The following is a 13,595-nucleotide window of genomic DNA, read 5'->3' on the forward strand; positions in this document are numbered from 1 at the left end:
CGTTGCCCGTTTAGGGGACTGTGCCCGGAAGTCGGAACAACTCAATGGTCGCTTTTGACATCTAACAACGTGCAAACGACTGATGACTTTTATATCTGCACTAAAATTGAATGCTTTATTCCATTGTTGGCCGCGTTTACACTGAATGGCTATATTTGGATTGGCATGATGTAACGATTTTCTGAGCGATTATTGTTCTGTGTGACGGCCATTATCCCGCAGCTAGTTCATGGCTTCAGTGGGAAAGCCTCTTTCATTGACAAATGCCATGGCAGTGAGCGTGTGCTGGGATATCCCGTGTTCATCACTATATCTGTACCGCTTTTTGTTTTTTCTTTACACCAAGCGGCAGATTTATGAAACAGTCTAAAATAAAAAAACTGTTTCAGTTGCCCCTAGCAACCAATCACAGCGCAGCTTCCATGCTGTATTCTCTTCTGGTAAAATGAAAGCTGCGCTGTGATTGGTTGCTATGTGTAACTAAGGCAGTTTTACTTGGATAGTTTCATAAATCTCACAAGATTTTTTTTTTCTAATCAAGATGGTTCTATAATGGTCTGACTGTCTATCACATTGTCCGCCCCGCCGCAGACGATGCGAAGAAGCCAAGAGCATTACGTCACGCAGTCCGCACCGTATACTGGGGCTGCCGACATGACTGTCTTTTAATCGCCCAATCACAGCACGTGGGCGGAGCTGGAAGTGACGGCGAGGCTTGGAACGCAGGGTGGAGCGTCTGCGGCTGCGCAGTAGGGAGAAGGTTCTGCTGCTGTGAGGAACATGGCGGCGTCGGCAGTGCTGCAGCGGCTTCTCCGGGTTGTCCTCTTCCTGTCGCAGCTGTATGTATTCTCCGGCCGCGGTGAGTGTGGGAGCTGACAGCTGTGGCCGACCTGTAGCGGAGGGGGCCACCGTGTAGTGTGGTACCGCACATGAGCCGCTAGGGGGAGCAGTATGCTGGGTGCAGCCGCCTCCTCCTCACTAGTGAGCTGCTCGCAGAAGTGATGGTCCTGGCATCGGAGCCCCCTCCTGTATCGCCCCCCACAGTTGGGGTTTGGCCTGTGAGCACCCCCACCCTGCTGGTACTGGAGGGCGGTGCTGCTGGTTCAGCACTGCGGCCCCCAAGTTCTCGCTCCTTTTTTGCTACTTTCTTGAATATTTCCCAGCACAACTACTGAGCAGACAGCGGTGTGAAGTAACCTGCGCCCACCGGGTCCAGCAGCGCCGAGATTACACTAGTCACACCGTCCATCACTCAAGTGGCCGCCGGCAAGGACTTGGCAGCCATGTGCTATTCGTGCGGCAAGGCCAGTGATTGGCTGAGCAGGCGTGAGAATGAGCGACACGTGAGTGCTGCAGACACCTCCGGGATGGGACCGGCGGGGACCGCAGCACTGTGGGGGAGGGGAGGTGTAGCTTCATTATTACACACGGTGAAGTGCGAGCGTTTGTGTGAGCACCGGTGTGAAGCCGCCCTTAAGGGTGAAGTCTCAGAAGCCCCCTCTGATGGTGCGGGGTCACATGACGGGGGGCAGCAGTATGTGCCCAGTGCACCGCTCTGAGGGCTCATTCACATGGGTGTATGTACAAAACACTGTGGGAGCCGGCTATTGCCACGTATGCCTCATGGCAGCGTATGCAACGCCGCCTGCATGCAATATATCACATATGGACAGCAGTGAATACGCTACCTATAGAGAATAGGGCTGTGTGCGTAATATGCTGTGAGATAGAGCATGCTGCCATCTGTCTCCAGCACATATCACATGGTGTATACACGCTAATGGGAGCGCATCTATGTACGAGTTACACGGTGACCTCCCCCTCGTGGGACGGATGCCTCTCCCCAGAGAAGTGGCTACAAGACTGCTGGCGCAGAGACCCCCGTAAGGACTGCCGGCATCTCCACCGCAGTGTATCCAACACCATTACTTGTAAGACTACATATGGCGGGATGAGTACCGGGACAGAGAAGGGAGGATGTCTGCAGGCGCTACAGGAGGCTCTTGTGGCCCCTGGAAACCGGGCGGCATATTGTGTGCCCACCATGTTTAATGCTCTGCGCATCCCGTGTCCTCAGTAGGTCTCTATGGACTTTGAAACCAAAAAACATGGAGGGAGCTGCCTTATAGGGTCACCGGGGGTTGTGTATGACGAACGCCAACATGGACTTTGTGGAGCGCATGCTCCTTACCTTTAGCTATGCCCGTCCCTTGAGCGAGGCTCCTTACATCCCATAAGAAGGCCGTAAGGCCGCCATCACACTGGGTCTCGCTGTGGGTATTACGCAGATTCCTTAGCGCTGGCCTTATACGCTAATGACCCGCCGTGCAGGGTGTACAAGTGTGGGCTTTCTGCAGTGCCTGATATGTCCACAGCTGATATTCCCTCACCGCTAACCACTGTCTGTATATCACACCCTTACTGACCTTCCCATACAATATGAACATGACCTAATAACTTCCACATTTTTTTTTCTCTTTTGGAGTTGAGGATATCTTGCACTCTCTTGCTGACCGCAGTGTGTATACGGCTGCTACCATACAATGTATATACACCTCATTGTGTACATGGCCGTACCTGCAGTTCTCTGGACACACACGGAGAGGAGGTGGATTTAGAGACTTGTCTTCAGCCACAAATGGTGCAGACTTTCCGCTGAAGAGAATCCGCACCAAAATCTACATAAAAGCTGCATCACAATCTGCACTATTGGTATTATTTGCACATTTACAGCGTTTCGCTCCTGTTGAATGGGTGAAATCTGCTGTGGATCTGCTCCAACACTTCTGGATTTTGACACAGAAATGATGTGGATTTTTGGTGCTGATTTTCTGCTATGGAAAACAAACCCCATTTTAGCTGCGTGTGAACATGCCCTTAAAGATCAAAGGCCTCGTCTTACATAGCAGCTGGTCGTAGTTCTAGTTCTTCCAATGGGTGCGTTTACATACTAAAGTTGGCCTTTGAGTGATCCTTTTTGCATAAACTACTACTTGGTACTAATGCCTATTAGTAGTGTGAGCCACTGGGAGATGTATTCGGGGAACAGACCACCCGCTGTTCGCTGAATACATTCCCTTTGTTCTTCCAGCAGGGCTGACAGCTGAGACAATGTAATCAGCACTTCCCGGGCAGAACACAGTGTGCCGTCCTGCTTATCAGCTCTTCTGAGACTCCCTGCAATACAATTGGGTTAACATGGTATCCCCGAGGCTAGTGAAGGTTCCCAGGGCTGCTATGCATGGATGTGACCAAAAATTAAAGTAGATTGCGGCAAAGCGCCGCAATAGAAAACGCAGCACTTTGCCGAACGCCTGTGTGAGGGAGGCCTAATGGTTGAAAAGGAAATATCCACACATGAGAACAGCACACCTTGGATCCAATGTGTGACCGCCGCTCCATTCACTACCTATGAATATAATGGGGAGGAGGGCTTGTCTCTCTGTCAGCCCCATGAAAGTTAATGGGGTCCACTGTTCACAAGATCTCTGGAGGTACCAGTGGTCGGACCCAAGACAGAAGCAAGCGCAATATTTGGGTGTTTTTCAGTGGAAAAACCTTGCACCGCACTCTTATATATCGCAGGCCGTGCAAAGTGTTTTACTGTCCATAAACAATGGGCGATGCGTTCCGAGGAACGTGAAAACATAGAACACGCCACAAGTATGACTCCATTCAGAAGAGTTCATATTAGCTCAGGTTTTGTGGCTCATAAAGCGCCAAACGTTCTTGAGATTCTCGGAGTGTGAAAATGGACTTAGTGATCAATATAATCTTTCACCTGAATAGCTGGAATCACAGGTGATGGAAGAAATATTAGTATATTTGGAGTTTTATATCTTTTCCAGTTTTTGTCTCTGTCCAATCTTCTCCATCAAATACATTCTATCACGGTTTTTCTTTTTTTTTTGTTAACTCTTTATTTGTAATTTTTGTTTAACAGAAACCTTTGCAGTTCGGTATCGGAGGGGCACGCGTGTCTAGGCAATTAGCACTGTGAAATTCGAACTTATGTAACGACTTTCCAGTAAAATAGCGGAATGAACATGAAATCTATCACTTTTCTATTTCCCCCCAGGGTACTTGAGCTTCGAGCACTCTCCAGCGGTGGCACAAGCTCGAAAAGAACAGCCGCCGCCTTCCACCGTGCTGACAAGCATCAAAGTAGCTGGTAATTATTTTCAATTTTGCTCTTTCTGAAAGATTGTCATCTAATTCCCTGTGGGCCCTAATTGTCCTATAGGTGGGGGGTCTGAATGTGGACCCCCCACTGATGCCTGAAGTGTAATGGCCACCGCCCCTTCTGTGCTGTTCTTGACCAGACAACACAGCACGTTTCGGGTCAGATCGGCTATGTTGTCATTCCTGACACAGATCTCTTAGGGACAGCTCTGCTTTAACTAGATATTGACTAGAGTAGAGAATTGGATTACTTAACCCCTTACTGATGGGGCAAAGAAAAATGGGCTCAAAAACCAAGGCAGTTTCATTGTTGCAGTGCAAGAGCCATAACTCGTTGTAACTGTATAAGGGTTTGTTTTTTCATGGGGTGAATTGTATTTTTTAATTGTACCACTCTGGGGCTCATGTGTTGTATAACGGTGCCTCCACATGAGCATTTGTGTCTTTGGGCGGGCGAAAAACACAGCGTAGCGCCAATGTGTGTCTGCTTTGTAAAGTGTTGTCGTCGTGCTTTTTTTAAATTTTTTTTTCCACCCAAATCGAACAAATGATGGCTTCATATGGAAACATAGGTGCATAAAAAGGGGGGGGGGGGAAGCTGAAAGATACATCATGCCGTAATTGTTTGCTATTGCAACATAGAGCACATCGCGGATGTAAATAAACCCATTGAAAGACATTAGTTTAATAAATCTGCTTTTTTTACTCACTCTTGTATAGAGCAAAAAACGCAGCATTTTAGCGTCCGTGTGGAGGCACCTTAACTCTTCTTTTTTATATTTTGGTGGTGCAGGTTTAAAGCCCATTAGTGCGGTCAGTAAAAAAGCGTTCCATCGCTAAGTGATTGATGGAGCTCTTCAATAAAAATAGGAAGCTTCTGAAAATGAATGCTAGTATAGTAAAAGGTTGTGGATGCTTCCAGAAATGGGAGCAGGTATTTTCTGAAGTTTGTTAATGATCTTTTCGAACAATTACCGTATATACTCGAGTATAAGCAGAATTTTTCAGCACAAAAAATGTGCTGAAAAAGCCCCCCTCGGCTTATACTCTAGTGAGGTAAAAAAAACAAAAAAAAAAAAAAACGCAATGCTCCCCTCTCAGCCGGCGTCTGTGTCCCTGATGCGGTGCTCTTCCCGGCAGTGCGGCAAGCTGTTTTATGCTGGGTTCACACAGGGCCGCGGCCGCTAATTTCGGGATTAGCCAGCCATGTGGACGAGATTTCTCAGAAATCTCGTCCACACGGGACGGCCAATCCGCTGCGGTAAGTCAGGCTGGAACCGCGGCTGCGGTGGCCGCAGCCGCGGTTTCAGAATATGCAGCATGTCTGTTTATCTTTTCTTTCCGCCGCGGCCGCGCGCTCCTCTATGGGAGCGCCGGCCGCAAGGGAAAAGCGAGCGGCCGGGCCGCTTCAAAGCCGCGGCGGGTTTTTACGCGTCGGTTCTCCCGGCGGAAATCTCGCGGTTTTTGCTGCGGCCAAACCACGGGATTTACGGCGGGAATACGCCCCGTGTGAACCCAGCCTTAGACTTCTCCCCGCTGTCATCTCCCTGGCTTGGTTTTGAATTCCCCTGCCGTCAGCGCTGTGTAACTAAGCGCTGCGATTGAATTGAGCGCCAGCCAGCTTGATCATTCACAGCTATTCAGTGAATGACATCACTGAATGGCTGTGATTGGTTTATTGAGCGCCGGCTGTGATTGGCTGGCACTCGATCCAATCACAGCGCTTCCTCACACCGCTGATGGCGGGGGAATTCAAAACCGAGCTAGGGAGATGACAGCGGGGAGAAGTCTGAAGCAGCTTGCCGCACCGCCGGGAACACAAACGCTAGCTGAGAGGTGAGTATTGCGGGTTTTTTTTTTTTTTTTTTTTTTTACACAGCATATACTCGAGTCAATAATTTTTACAAGTTTTTTTGAGGTAAAACTTATTGACTCGGCTTATACTCGGGTCGGCTAATACTGGAGTATATACGGTACTTAGACAAACCCTCTCCTAGTGTGAATAAGGCATAAGATCAGCTACATTTGTACTTAAGCTCATTAACTGCCATCGATAACTAAAAGAAAGCCTCCACCATACTGGGATCACACAGATTGGTGTATTATGGACGAGCAGAAAGACTGTATCATCTGTTGCAGGAAGACATCCATCATTGCAATTTATAGATGCGATGACCTAATCGCTCCCATCAGAAAGCATGAGATCAGTTCTGGCATCCTTCACGTTGGGGGAGAACACATCTGGATGGTTGGCCATTTGTGGAGAGGCCAGATTCATTCCCTTTTGTTAACCAGTGTTACTGAGCTGATTCTCTTTAGTGATATACTGTAATGATTTAATCCGTAATGTTCTGTTTATTTCAGAAACCACCGTAGTGTATGACTACACGTCCAAATGTCCAAGCAATGGGCTCTGCAGCAAATTACCAGCGGACTGTATGACCTGTAATACAAATTACTCCTGTATCTACGGAAAGCCTGTCACTTTTGACTGTAAGGCCAAACCTCAGGTTATGTGTGTGGTAAGTGCCGACAAACACTCCGATTCAAAGATGTTCTCTTTCATTAGCTGGTTTAATATGGATTTCTATGTTGCCATTTCTAACATCTCAAAGTGTACCTTCAGTTATGTCAAACCCATATTGTGTGTTGGGGAAGGGCAGTGCCACATCTGCATTGCATCCTTCAGTCGGAGGTTCCACCGCATTCCTTGGTCTTCCATCTAAAATCCAGACAGCTGAGCAGAAGCTGAACGGACCCCATTATAGTCAATGGGTCTTGTCGGCTCTGTCTCAGGATGGAACCATTCGGCTGCAGGTATTCCCCCAATGGGGCAGGGTAGCAGAACCGCCCTAACACGTCTGTGTAATATGTTCCCGTAATGTGTGGGGGTCCATGCAGCTTACATAATGAGACAGAGGGGGCAGTTCATGGATTCTTGTCTGTAACCAGATATATATGGAAAAAACTTCTCAGTCCAGAGAAAATTTTCCCCACTTTGTTCAAATATGGTGAATGTGCTCTGCTGAATGTGTTATCTTTTTCAAGCTGCCTGCCAAGTAGGCATTGCAATAATGGTGTTTCAGCATGGGATCAAGAAAGACTAGGCTTATATTAAAGAACCAGTGAAAACACATTTCCATCCCCGCACCTCTCACCTGATTGCCTGTCACAGCCTGCAGGTCTCCTTTGTATATTGCCGCTTCCATGCAGTGCAGCCTCCTGTCTCATACTTATCAGGCACAATCTTGATGTTGAGATTTCTCAGTTTTCTCTTTCACTATTTTATGCTATCCATCCCATGATGCATCAGCACAGCATGACCTGACTGCATATTAGCAGTTTACGCTTAGGTTAAGCAGCGCTGCTGATTAGAGCCACCTGATTGGCTATTCAGCACCGCGTGACTAAACAGCGTGCACGCGCATTGCCTTCAGCAGCCGTGCACTACACACTACAGTTAAGCAGCACGGGGTTAGTGTTTAGGGTTAGTGTTTAGGGTTAGTGTTTAGGGTTAGTGTTTAGGGTTAGTGTTTAGGGTTAGTGTTTAGGGTTAGTGTTTAGGGTTAGTGTTTAGGGTTAGTGTTTAGGGTTAGTGTTTAGGGTTAGTGTTTAGGGTTAGTGTTTAGGGTTAGTGTTTAGGGTTAGTGTTTAGGGTTAGTGTTTAGGGTTAGTGTTTAGGGTTAGTGTTTAGGGTTAGGGGTTAGGGTTAGGGGTTAGGGTTTAGGGTTAGGGTTTAGGGTTAGGGTTTAGGGTTAGGGTTTAGGGTTAGGGTTTAGGGTTAGGGTTTAGGGTTAGGGTTTAGGGTTAGGGTTTAGGGTTAGGGTTTAGGGTTAGGGTTTAGGGTTAGGGTTTAGGGTTTAGGGTTAGGGTTTAGGGTCAGTGTTTAGGGTCAGTGTTTAGGGAATCCTAACCTTAAACCTAACCCTGTGCTGCTTAAGTGTAGTGTGTAGTGCACGTCTGCTTAACTGTAGTGTGTAGTGCACACGGCTGCTGAAGGCAATGCGCGTGCATGCTGTGTAGTCATGTGGTGCCGAAGAGCCAATCAGGTGGCTCTAATCAGCAGCGCTGCTTAACCTAAGCGTAAACTGCTAATATGCGACCTGACCAGCTAGAGACTGTACAGTCTCTTCTGCAGGAAGAACACTGTCATGGCATAAGCTACAGACCATACTATACAGTCAGGAGGATGAGCTGTTATAACTGTGTGACAGGAGCCTCTAATCATCAGTAACTGTGATAGGAGTGTCTGTAGAGCCTCTGTGATGGGGTCTATGTAATATCACACAGGAGTTATGCTGACTGAGAAACTGACTAGTTTGAGAATACATAAAGCCAAGTAAATTTCAAGGTGACAGACTTTAGATCACATGACCATATGATGAAAAAGGACAGGAGTTTCAGATGGAAAGGAATAACTAACCAAGGTAACACTAGCTGACCTATTTATACGGGGGGGGGGGGGGGGGGGGGTTACATAATGAAAAACAAATTCAATGGAGTGGCCTATTAACATCTGCAGGTGACTACACCCTAAAACAGTCTTGGGCCAGTCTCACACGACCAGATTTGAATTGCGGATTCTGCGATCAGTGGACCATCTGCGGTAAAGCGTGGGCATTGAAAAGGCATGTATTTTCTTTCTTTTTTTTTTTTTCCCTTCACACTTGGGGATATGAATTGTGTATTCCGTGAGCAGAAGAAAAATTGCTGCATTTTACGGCGGATTCCACGAGGATGGCCCCCATTGATATGAATGGAGATGTCTGACCTGCAGCCCATATGTAATTAACATTGCGTATGGGCTGTGGGTACCCACATCATCGCTAAGTGACTGCGCAGGAAATACAAAAACCGGTACTGCGCATGGTTCACTGTAACCTCCACATCATCCATGATGCAGGTAAATGCCATACGTAGGGTTACTGGCCGGGTTCACAACTGGTTCTGTGAGCCTGGCCTTACAGCAACTCGTATGACAATGTCTCATTGATCACAACTGATCGGTTTAATGTCATATACACAATGATGATTTGTGGTCGGATTAATAAGTTCTATGTCGCCCTATACACGTTTCTTTGTTTTATACACAGGATGACAACCATCAACGACAAGAAAACTTCACCATCAGCATGACTTGCCAGTTTTGCTGGCAGCTCCCTCCATCAGAGTATGAGTGTAGTAAATCCAATTCTAGTATTTGCATGACTGTCTCTTGTCCTCGGCAGCGTTACAATGCTACATGTACTGTGAAGGATCACGTCCACTGCTTAGGTAGGTTTTCAAGGGGGATACGATATTTTTTAAGTAGCAATGCGTTTTATACTTTTACCAAAACTGTTCTTTTAAATTGGGCTCCAAAAAGGTGTCCTACATGACAATGTGAGGTAGGAGTCACACATATAGTCATGAGTGAAGCAAAAGTGTGACCGTAGGACAGATGTCTCATTTTCCTTGTATTCACTCCTGTATTTTGCTCAAAATGCTGCATCAGCAATGAATGTGTAACTCCAGCCTCCTCAGCACTGAAATGTTTATTTCTGAAGGCTCGGTTAATGGGATGATACTTAAAATTAAAGTTCCTTCCTTCTAATAAAAAAAAATATATATACCTGGCAAAACAGGTCATGAAGTTTGTTACAGGCCTGGAAAGCATAGTTAACACATGAGCCTTGTGAGGCCATGTGCACATCTGCATCATAGGAGCCTCTCGCGCAGATGCAGCCTGCAATCTTGGACCATGCGCTGCGATATTCTGTCCGGAAGAATTTCTGCCTACATGCCGGACACTGGGAAGACCCTATTGTACTCCGTTGTGGTGCTTTAGGCGCTGACAGTCTGGCACTTCTGGTTTTTCTATTTGGCTTAGAGGATGGAGCCAAAGAATGGAAACTCCTGATGTTGGTATGAGCCTCGCCTAATTACATCGGTGCATTTCCCGGAGACTTATTTATCAATGTAATCTGAGTACTGATTAGCTGGTGGAACTTGCCTTGTAATAACTGGAAACGGTTTGTTATGCAGGTAACCGTGTGTTTCCTAAGAGGCTGTACTGTAATTGGACAGGAGGGTACAAGTGGTCCACTGCCCTAATTCTCAGGTAATGTCTGCCACATGTATGTTTTATGTAATCTCTACTGCCCCCATTGAGAAATGAGATAAAGAAGTCATGAGACTACTTTCAGACATCAGTTTTTTAACTCGTACCTGTGGCTTTTTTTTCTTCTTCAGTGCTTTTTTCTTATAGACACTTTTGGGTAAATGCAAAAAAAAAAGCATACCCAGAGCATGCCATGACTTCTAAAGAAGCACCATGGACCCAAAAAGTGCAACAAATGTGAGAGAAAATGCGGCAAAAAATGCAGTGTCTCATAAGGCTCTTAATATTTTACTGTTGATAGTACAGTAAGCATCTTCACTAGAGATGAGCGAGCATACTCGCTAAGGACCATGCTCGATCGAGTAATTGTCCTTAGCGAGTATGCTCGCTCATCTCTAATCTTCACCCATAATGTTATAGCCATAATTTTTTTAAATTTAAATTTTCCATAGGTGTGCCTACATGAGGGCTTGTGTTTTTGTTTTTTTTGTGTGTATTTTTTTTGTTTTCTTTTGCAGGATTAGCTATAGTTTTTATTGGTACTATTAGAGTACAAATGGCTTTTTTTGATCACTTTTATAGTTTTCTTCAGAGGCAAAATGAATTAAATAAAAACTGCATTTTAGCTCTTTTTTTTGTTTTTTTTTTCAATTTATTGAGGTAGATATGTATGCAGCAATACAAAGTGTTTTGTTTTTTCTTTAAATTGAGAAAGTTGTGTTACTATTTTTTCTTATTTACTTATTTACATCTTTTATGTCCCTGTAGGGGACTTGAACCAATGTTGCTATGATGCGTTGAAATGTATTATCACTGTCAATAGCGATCATAGACCATGGCAACCTATTAGCCCTCCATGATTACTTAGCAGAAGGCAGGCGTCACAGAGGTAACTTGTGAATTAGCCATGGTGCTCTTGGAGCGCCGCAGCTCCTTTTTATGAAGCTGGATCAGTGTAGTGCAGAGAGTCAGACCCCCACCTTGCACTGAATTGGTCATAGGTTCTCTGACTTAGACGTGGATTATTCATGAGACCCTTCAATGCATGGAGAAACGCTGTCAAAATAGGTTATTATATGACTTTCTGATAATTTGTCTATTTCCATATATAAGTTGTACCTGGTGTTGGCGTCATTTGTGATGTTTCTTTTCGCCTCTTCTTCCAGCATCACCCTTGGAGGCTTTGGGGCTGACCGTTTTTACTTGGGCCAGTGGAGAGAAGGACTAGGAAAGCTCTTCAGTTTTGGAGGACTGGGAATTTGGACTCTCATTGATGTATTTCTGATCTGCGTTGGATACGTAGGTCCTGCAGACGGTTCACTTTACATTTAATGGGTGGAACACAACAGAAGAAGAACAAGCCTTGGCTTTTCAGAAGATTCAAGTTTCTGCTTGTTCTGTTTGTATATTTTCTCTAATGTACGGTATCTGTACTAAATCTGCCTTTTTCATGAAGGTTGGCTTTCTCAAGCAAATTTAACTTAAACTCTTATCTTTATTGTATGTTTTGGGGTTTTTTTCTATGAAAAATGCACTTCTAAAGTGACATAAATGTGCTATACTGTAAGACATCCTAAAGTAAGCCGACCGGCAGTCTTTCTGAGGAACGAGCAGCGTAAATGGTTTCGGATGTTTTCTGAATACATGTAACTTATTGTTTTATGTTTTGTTTATATACACACAATCGCACATTCTGTTACCAGTTCCCACCACTAGGGGCTGATATGTATGTGACTACTATTCAAATCAACGGGACAGCCTGATCAGCTCCGTGGTACTTCTAGTGTGTATGGGCAAACAAAGTACTGCTGCTATGTACAAAAAAGAGCATAGTTGTCACGTCAAATATCCAGCAGTCAGTACTTATGCTGCTTTTGCACCAAAACCATGACCAACCACGAAGTTGGCACGCACCAGCAGCTTAACTTATTCTGTGCATGCACCTCCCATAGAGATGAATGGGAGATGCGCACGCAGAAAGAATTAAGCTGCTGGTGTGTGCTAGCTTTGTGACAACAGTGCTGGAACAGGGTGCCCGGTGTGTGAGACACAGCTCCCCCCCCCAACTACCCTTTCTCTCTCTCCTCTTGAGCACTTTAACATAGTTTATGGGGCTCAAAGGTGAATACTGTGTTCCTTTTTGGATACGTTCACATGTAGCAGATTTGCAGGTGGTTTTTTTATGTGGATTCCCTGCTGCGGAGAATCTGCACCGTTTTCTGCTACGTGTGAATGTACCCTTACACTGGAGACAGCCATGGTGTTTAGCCAGGAATATCCCTTATTGACTCAATTGTCGCTCTAGCAAGTGTAAAACTGATGCTACAGTCTCCGAACTCGCAAAGCATGCAGACAGAAAATGTAAAGTCATGACAAATAAACTGTTTGTAAAGTATGTGATCTGTGATCGCTCTTGTCTTCTCGATGGGACTTTATACAGACACGGCTTATTCAGGACGAAGTATCAATTGTAAATCTGCACGGCTATAGAGAAATGAATGAACAGTTCTAGGATTGTTACAATGTATTCACAGAGTTGAGCCCACCTGAGTAATGACAGAATACAGGCCGCCATAGATTGTGCCCTCCTGCCACTGCTCTGCATTACAGCCTTTCCAAACTGGCTAGTTAATGTCTGTTTTGCTGTTCCGTCGTGAGAACAGCACAACAGAAGGAAGATGTTTGTTTTCAAACCCCTAGAAATGGATTGAAGTGGAAGGTCTTCAGTATCAATCAGTTCCATTTTTACACTGGATCAAGGGCAACATCAACTTTGAGAAACTCCATGGAGCCATCCCCCTTGGTCAGACTTGAACCTACAATCCCAGCATTGCAGGGCAGCAGTGCCAACAACTGAGCCACCACACTGCCAGAGAAATAGGAAAGGGAGAATAAATACAAAGAGGACATGAAGGCCACTGCAGCCATCACACTGGGTCAGACCTACAACTGCAGCACTGCAAGGCTTGGAGGAGAAAGAGAACAAGAAACACACAGAGAACCTACAAAGTCCCTGCAGATGTCTGCGGTCAGAGTCTGACCCATTGATGAAATCCATGGCTTCTAGTTTCTGTATTGTGTGTGGACAGGGGCTGTAGCGGGGTTGGGGGGATATTTGTATTGGCGCTGGTTATTGTGGGGGCACTGGGGCTCAGAGTGGGCAGTCACTATTCCAGGGCATGTGTGGGCTGGTAGTTTATACTATGGCTATAAAGAAACCAGTCAGCCAAGTTTACCCATTGGAGCGGGGCTGCACTGCGGCTCGGCCTTTATTGAGGGGCGTGCTTGTGTTAAGGACTCTCCTCAGTCCCTG

General features: G+C 45.8%; 1 protein-coding gene across 1 annotated transcript; it reads left to right on the forward strand.

Annotated features, from left to right (window-relative positions):
- Positions 1-747: 747 nt before the first annotated feature.
- TM2D3 (TM2 domain containing 3) lies at positions 748-12,677 on the forward strand. The gene is made up of 6 exons (XM_066592515.1): positions 748-859; positions 4,079-4,171; positions 6,547-6,704; positions 9,276-9,456; positions 10,207-10,282; positions 11,449-12,677. Exons 1-6 carry the CDS (start codon positions 781-783, stop codon positions 11,612-11,614), a joined length of 753 nt encoding a protein of 250 aa, XP_066448612.1. The 5' UTR covers positions 748-780; the 3' UTR covers positions 11,615-12,677.
- The last annotated feature ends 918 nt before the right edge of the window (positions 12,678-13,595 follow it).

The sequence above is a fragment of the Eleutherodactylus coqui genome, chromosome 2 (genome assembly GCF_035609145.1).
Source record: "Eleutherodactylus coqui strain aEleCoq1 chromosome 2, aEleCoq1.hap1, whole genome shotgun sequence".
In the NCBI taxonomy this organism is placed as follows: Eukaryota; Metazoa; Chordata; class Amphibia; order Anura; family Eleutherodactylidae; genus Eleutherodactylus; species Eleutherodactylus coqui.

Bases quoted from the DNA above. Each gene is read 5' to 3' on its own strand.
- TM2D3 (XM_066592515.1), top strand. From the start codon at position 781: ATGGCGGCGTCGGCAGTGCTGCAGCGGCTTCTCCGGGTTGTCCTCTTC. The intron at 6,705-9,275 runs GTAAGTGCCGAC...TTTTATACACAG, and splicing joins AACCTCAGGTTATGTGTGTG to GATGACAACCATCAACGACA. The intron at 9,457-10,206 runs GTAGGTTTTCAA...TTTGTTATGCAG, and splicing joins GGATCACGTCCACTGCTTAG to GTAACCGTGTGTTTCCTAAG.